Raw genomic sequence first — 7,752 nt, forward strand, 5'->3', positions numbered from 1 at the left:
CAAGGGTCTATATAAAGAGCATCTCTGCATTTTTGGCAAAACTGCCATTAAAGGCAGTGTCCACTATGTTCATACTCATTGTACAAGGGACCCCGTGTTAAATATCTTTTAGAATTCATTTACAATCATATTAGTCTCTTTGGTATATTTACTACCTTCTATTTATAATTTTTAAAGAATTTTGTTCCCATTTTAATGATTAGGTTGAATATACATATGTCATTATTAGCCAGCTCAAAACCATGTGATACAGAGGTAGACAGTGAATTAGAAAGCAAATCCTTCACCTGCCATCTCTCCCTGCGCCTCCAGGCACTGCTGGAAGCTGCCTGCGAAAGTTCAGTACCATGCCCTTCCTGTTCTGCAACATCAACAATGTCTGCAACTTTGCCTCTCGAAATGATTATTCCTACTGGTTGTCCACCCCGGAGCCCATGCCAATGTCCATGGCACCCATCGCCGGGGACAATATTAGACCGTTTATTAGCAGGTGAGTCGAGCAGATGTATAATTGAAGAAAAAAAATGGCTTGTAGTCTAGACAGAGGGTTTTTTTTGTTTTGTTTTTTTTCAAATGCCCAGCTCTGGAACAGAATTCATACCTCTTGTGACTCACTCATGAGTTGGTTGTCTTTCCTCCCATGACCAAAGCAATGTCACTGGAGTCCTCAACAAGCATTAGAAAAGTGTTTTTAACACCCCCCCCCTTTAAATAGTGATCTCTGTAAAGAGCCTTTTAAGATGTTCTTTTTTCTGAATTGCTCATACCCCTGTGACATTATCAGAATAATTTTATTATTTTTAATTATAGTAAAACACACATAACATTATATTTATCATAACCATTTAAACATATTTTTATTGATTTCAGAGAGGAAGGGAAAGGGAGAGAGAAATAGAAACATCAATGATGAGAGAGAATCATTGATTGGCTGCTTCCTGCACGCCCCCTCCTGAGGATCCAACCCACAACCTGGGAATTGAACTGTGATCTCCTGGTTCATAGGTCGATGCTCAACCACTGATCTGGCTGGGCGAGATCACAGTCTTATTAAGAGAACTGTTCCATGTAGGATCCTGGAACCAGAAAGGCTGGGAGATGCCTAATAAATAGGAAAATCATAGGTTTTTTATTGTCTTACATTAAAATATCTCCAGACAACTTCCTTTGATTTTTCTTGTCAGCTTGAAGAAAACGTATATAATGAGTCTTAAATGGGGAAAATCATGCATTTTTTCAAAACACAGACAGTACTTTCTAAGTGTCCGTGTGGGGCTGTGGACTGTTCTGGGATAAGACTTTTCTTGCACAGAACCGTGCTGAGTGTGAGAAGGAATACTAACCGCCTTTGTGTTTTTGTTTAGCTTCCCGTGGACAACAGGTAGAAAATGACTTTTCATTTTTGTTTTCTATTTACCTTTTGATAAAACTGACATTTGACCTTGATTTGGTGGAGAGCACCGAGGCTCTGACATGTATGTGGAATATTCCCAAAACAGGGCTTTAGAAGCCTGTGACTTAGATTTGCTTTTCTCTGTGGTCCCACTGATTTCAGTAAGAAACCCCTGGTTCTGTAAGCATGAGTCGTTTAAATGGCCAGTATTGTACATTTCAGGCTTTTTACATCTTTCTGTTAACTGACCCATAGGAACTCAGCGTGAAGGGAACTTGCATCCTTTAAGCCCACTACTCCTTCAAATATATATCTCACATTTCCTTTTGGAAATAATGCTGCCCATTTCTCCTGGCTTCTTCAGAAGCAGTTTCCATGGTTACTTAACTTAGGTTCCCAGTAACTTCTCAGGATTTAACATATTTCTTCTGAGGGCTTCTAAGAACTTTCTGGCTTCCTAAAGTCAGGAATCATCATAAAACTATGGGTTGTTTCATTGTTGTATTAGTAAGGCCACTGGTTTGAGAGCAAAAGGAACTGAGTTCTGGTTCTGGCTTTGACACATCTAACTGTGACCTCAGTTTCTTCACAAATTATATGGGGAATTAGACTGTGAATTTTAAGGGACCACGGAGCTCATTAACTGTGGTTCTGTGTTTCCTAATCAGCCATCTGACAGGGTCAGGACCACCTCCCGTACAGCCCCTTGCGCCCCCCTAGCCCAGAGCAAGCCTTTCCTTTGTGCTGTATTTCTGGATTCTGTGTCTGGCAGGCAGATGGTGGCAGATGTATAAGGCCAATTTCAGTAACTGTCGCCTAACCGAGCCTTTTAATTCATCTGCATTTGTGTGAAGAAAATAGAAAATTGCACCCGCCCCCCCATCCCCCAAGTCCATGGAAAATCGAATGACTAATTTAGGTCCTCTTCCCACTCCTCATCCATTTTCATGCAAATGTTCCAGCATAACTAGGTGTAATTATTAACACCATCTATAGTCATTTATCAGCGTTGCTAACACTCTGTTCATTTTGTGACTTGAATATAATTATTTTCCTGCTGGTGTTTCTTTTCTTTTCTTTTTTAACAAAACATTATCTCATCATCAAAGGGTTCCCTTCGTTGAGGGGGTCTGAGTTAGAGCAGTGTGGGTTGTTTTAATTTATTCCTGGACGGCGGTGTGTGAGGCAGCCTGGCTAGGAGGTGTCGGTCCTGGGGAGGGTTCTTTGGGACTGACTCCAGCTTCAGGGGTCCTGGTGACAGCCTTGGCCTAGGACAGGGTCTCGTTGCTGGTGTGTTGGCCCCGGGTCTGGAACAGGCCTCCTGAAGGAGGCTCACATGGACACCCAGCCTCAGGTGCATGGTTTGCATGGTTTGCCTTGGCTATTCTAAGTCACTAAATGCATTTCTTACATCTCAGATGATTCCTAGCTTAAAACCAATGGCTGGGAGCACTTGGATTTCACCAAGCGTTAACTGTGTTTGCTGAAATACATGCTCGTTGTTGAAAAACTGGAAACACAAAAGAGAAAAGAGAAGATATCATAGCCCTGCCCCTCTGGGAGATGGCCACTGTTACAGCGTGACTTTCCCATTTTCCTCCTTTGGCAAAGCAGATAGTTAAATCGTATGTGTTGGGTGTATTTTTGAATTTAATATTTTAATACAGAGACAGGCTTATGACACCAAGGAGAGTGCAAGCAATGGGCACATTATCCATTTGATAAACATGTAATTGAATCAGAAAGATCTACTGAAGAGATTGGCTGCAAATAATGGGAAAAGGCATGAACAGATAAAGGCTTCATCCTGGGCCATCCCTTCAGCTGTGCTGAGTATCTTCGTCCTGGTCCCTTCCAGGTGTTCCGTGTGTGAGGCGCCAGCCATGGTGATGGCTGTGCACAGCCAGACCATTCAGATCCCGCCGTGCCCCAACGGGTGGTCCTCACTCTGGATTGGCTATTCCTTTGTGATGGTAAGTATTTGGGAGACTCCATATTTCCCCGGGGAAGCCCCCTACTAACACCGCTCCCCCCTCTACTCTCTGATGCTGCCACCTTCTCAGTTCTGTGGCTCCTCCTGCTTAGGCCCATCTTCCATCTGATCCCCAGGGTCTGGCCTGCTCTGCTGGGAACCACAGTGCATCTAGTGCCCAGCCAGGCCCTCCTCTTGCCTTGGGAGGGGCTGCTCTGGGACTAGGTAGCTGGGAAGACAGGCTGCCATTTCCTACAGTCAGGTAGAAGAGGAGGGAGGTACACATTTACTAAAGCATGCAAGCCTGAAGACAGAAACTCGAGTCAGGAGGAGAGCGACAGAATGTTGGCTAATAGTGTGCTGCCTCCTCTGCACTATATATGGGAGCATGAGTGTCCACACCCTTCACGTGGGGTGAGACTGCCCCCCTATCACCCAGCTGCCCCAGATGCCAGATGCCCTGGATGTTCCCTTCCCCTGAAAAACCAATTAAAACAGGAAACATGGTACCTCTTTGAGGTCTCATTGTAGTTTCTTATTTTATTGCCTCGATTTAAAGTATTGCTTGAGTCTATGAAGGCTCTGAACTTGTACGATCAGGTTCTACTAGACTAACTCCCAGTAAATGACCCCGCACAAATACTTTCCACATGACCATTGTGAGCCATTAGACCAAAATGCAATTTAACAGTTATAATAGTAGTTACTCGTTTCTCTCCTTCTTGTTCAATTTCCTCTTTAAAAAAAAATTGATGATTTTTCTTTACCTTATCAAAGGGTATATAGCATCTAATCTGGCAAATATAGGATATAATTTAATTTAGAAAATCTGATGTCATATCAGTTGGTTATAGCATCATTTACACATTTTGGCTCTTGTTGCATCTCCCCAGTTGGAAGGGGTTTCACTGTTACAAAAATAAGACATAGTGAGAAAAGCATTTCTTTAAATTCTAATGAAGCTGGACTGGCATCTCCTATTTTGGGAGGAGTGGCTGGCTGGTTTCTGGTGCTGTGAGGAGTAATGCCGTGCCCAGTGTGTAAGCAGCGTGGGCATGAGTGTGTTCCCTGGTGATTGCATGAGGCAGAGAGCTGGCTTCCTGGAAGGGAGCACTCTGGCTCCTCCCTGGAGACAGTGACGCCCTCTGCTGTTGGTGAGTGGGAATTGCTGACACATGATCTCTGTTCCGCAGCACACCAGCGCTGGTGCCGAAGGTTCTGGGCAAGCCCTCGCATCCCCCGGGTCCTGTCTGGAAGAGTTTAGAAGTGCGCCCTTCATCGAGTGCCACGGCCGTGGGACTTGTAATTACTATGCAAATGCTTACAGCTTTTGGCTTGCCACTATAGAGAGAAATGAGATGTTCAAGTAAGTCGGAATGACCTTCTCTTGTAGCACCCTCACCCGGTTGTGGTCTTTATTTTTAATCATCCCTGATCCATATACCTTCCAGCACAAAGTCTCAAAGATCGTTATGAAACAGTAATTAGGAGTGCTCGTCCACGTTGCAGTAGCAAAAAATCTGATTCTGTTCTACATGGGCAGAGAGCCGAGACAATTTTCAAAGCCAGCGCGCATAGGCGATGGGCTTAATTCTCTCATTGACTGAAGAACCGTGAAAGAACAAAGGTCATTTTTCATTTTTCTAGGTGAACACACTAAAATGTAATTAAAGCAATTAAAATCTTCAAAGAGCATTGAAAAATATCGTATCTTTAACACTCAGTCATTTCATTGCATTTACAAGGCTGAATTTAATGTGTTAGGTAGTTCTGAGTGGCTTAACATAACTTTGTTTTTTAGACACATGCAAATAAAAATAAATTTCTGTACAAATGTAACTGAAATGGAAAGGGAAGGCCTTCTTTTCCTTCCTTTACCATTGCCAAAATTTCACCTTTCAAATGACTATCCCAGGAGGCTGCTGACCTTGTTGAAGTTAGTTTGGAGGCCTGCCTGGTCCCCAGTAGACAGGAGCACATGAGGGGGCCTCTAGCTGTTGCTTAGTTCTAGCTGCGGCCCCTGCTGGAGTGGATGTAGGAGGCTGATGGGGCCTGAGCAGATACTTACTATTCGTTCCCAGAATAAATGCTTCTCACCCCTGGAGATAAACCCTCCTGTCTTTGCCTTTTGGGAGAGAATTTTGTGGAACTCTGATATGACCCCATCTCTTTGTAGTTTAGATCATACAAGTTGAAGCTACACACTTGCCACTCATAATTTTTTAAGCATCAAAACATTACCAGGTTCCTAATTGGGAGCTTGCACGAGACTTTTTAGGCAACTGGAAACTTGATGCCACCTTTACAGATAGAATGTGCCCATTAGCTACCAAAATGGGCACTTAATGCGTGTATCAGTCAGCTCCTGGAGCTTTGTGTTACAGGGTAAATGGGCAAAAATGGGGGTATTTTTTGAACCATATCCTGGTACAATGAACTAAAATGCTTTTTTAACAAAATTAGGAGATATCTTAATATTATTACCTTAAAAATAGTTTGGGGGCACTAGGATTTTCACCAAAGGTTACTAACATTAAGCAGCCTCAATTTTAGGGCAAAGTACTCTGCTTATATGATTCCTTCGGTTTTAATAGAATTTATCTGTCAATTTTAGTTCAGTCTCTCCCTTTCCAGTAGTCAGAACAAGGTAGGATTTTTAGGATCAAGGAAGCATTTGGGGCACTAAATGTCTTCCTTTTTCTTTGGCCATCAATCAGACCACCTGCATATAAATCCTTCAAACGTTATAAAAGTATTTCAAAGGCTGGTTAATTTTCCCAGATTTGTTGCTCATTGTAGCATTCCGTAAATATTTGATGAGAACTTGTGAAGTATTGCAGAAAAAGAACAGTGTCTTCTTCCCTGGAGGAGTTTATAATCAGGTTGAAAAGACAAAGTTAAACTATAGTTCAAGGAGGCAGGTGGTGCGGGGGCGGGGGAGGAGGAGAAGGGGGTGGTTGAGGCGTTGGAGCCAAGCAGACGTGGGGTACCTTCACTCTCTATGTGCTCCTGGGAACGTCACTAACCTCAGGGCCCAGGGATGGGGAATGCAGGTGATAACTTGCATGGCTTCGTGAGTTATGAAGGCCATGTGATGCCCCAGCAAGGTGCCCGCTCAGAGTCAGGCTGAATAATGGTGGCTGTTGGTCATGGGGCCGGAACCCATCCTCATCTGACCCCTTGGAGATCTCCGGGCAGGGGGGAAGGCTGACAAACTTGCTTGAGGTTTTGACAAGCAGTGAAGTGACAGCTGGCTGTTTTTTGTATCGTAGGAAGCCCACGCCGTCCACCTTGAAGGCCGGGGAGCTGCGCACGCACGTCAGCCGCTGCCAAGTCTGTATGAGAAGAACATAATGAAGCCCAGCTCTCAGCTAACGTCACAACATGGTGCTACTCCCTCCTCTTCCCCTTCCTCTTTTTTTTAACAGCAACGAACCCTAGAAATATATCCTGTGTACCTCACTGTCCAGTATGAAAACCGTAAAGTGCCTTATAGGAATCCGCGTAACTAACACACCCTGCTTCATTGGCCTCTACTTGCTGAAGGAGAAACAGAGACATCGATAAGCTGTCCATAGTGACATGCCAAATGGCACTTTTGACGAAATAAAAATATAAGTCTGTTCTACAATCCGGTGCACTGATGTGTGAAATGAGAACTCCATCAGAAAACCAAAGGGTGCTAGGAGGTGTGCGGGGCCTTCCATACTGTGTGAACACCCGTTTTCATTCTTGTATGATAATAGAGTCATTTTTCACCCCCGGATGAAATGTTTGTTTATGTCACTGTCTAACTGTTTCAAAATTCAAGTCCCTTGGTCTGTACAAAGAATAGTCACGTGAAAACGGTGTTTCAAACCTCCAAATGGAATTATGGGCTCAGCGGCCACATGTTTTGATCCCCAAATATAAATTTAGGTCTTTCTGCTATGTGTGGTACTACGCAGCTGCTTTTGCAGAAATCACCAATATCCTGTGGAATAAAGATGGTCCAAAAGTAGGCAGAAATGAAATATATATATATATATTTTAGTAATTTATATAGATGTCAGCAGTTAGGCAGGTCAAGTTTTTAGTTTCAGTTCCACTGTTAAAATAAAGCTTATTACATAGATTCTTCCTTTAAAAGACTGTGTTGTCCTTTAACATAGATTTTTAAACACAAGGGTATTGAATGTGAAACACCAATTTTTATTGTTCACCTCCAAACCAAAAAAAAAAAAAAAATGTGTATTGCCAAAACCAAACCCAGGTTCATGGATATGGTGTCTATTATGGTGAAATATGTACTTTGAGCTTATTGTTTTTATTCTGTATTAAATATATTCAGGGTTGAAAAACTAATCACAAACTGAATGACTTGACTTCAAAAGCAACAACCTTACAA

At 43.0% G+C, this 7,752-nt stretch overlaps 1 protein-coding gene across 1 annotated transcript in view; it reads left to right on the forward strand.

The window, feature by feature from the left end:
• COL4A1 (collagen type IV alpha 1) overlaps window positions 1–7,718 on the forward strand; it is an 81,045-nt gene extending 73,327 nt beyond the window's left edge. Inside the window, exons 50-53 of the mRNA XM_006770707.1 lie at window positions 313–490; window positions 3,252–3,366; window positions 4,559–4,731; window positions 6,638–7,718. Of these exons, the coding sequence (XP_006770770.1) occupies window positions 313–490; window positions 3,252–3,366; window positions 4,559–4,731; window positions 6,638–6,719 (548 nt within the window). The 3' untranslated portion in view covers window positions 6,720–7,718. The remainder of the gene's footprint in view (window positions 1–312; window positions 491–3,251; window positions 3,367–4,558; window positions 4,732–6,637) is intronic.
• Window positions 7,719–7,752: the final 34 nt, after the last annotated feature.

The sequence above is a fragment of the Myotis davidii genome, unplaced genomic scaffold (genome assembly GCF_000327345.1).
Source record: "Myotis davidii unplaced genomic scaffold, ASM32734v1 scaffold242, whole genome shotgun sequence".
Lineage (NCBI taxonomy): Eukaryota > Metazoa > Chordata > Mammalia > Chiroptera > Vespertilionidae > Myotis > Myotis davidii.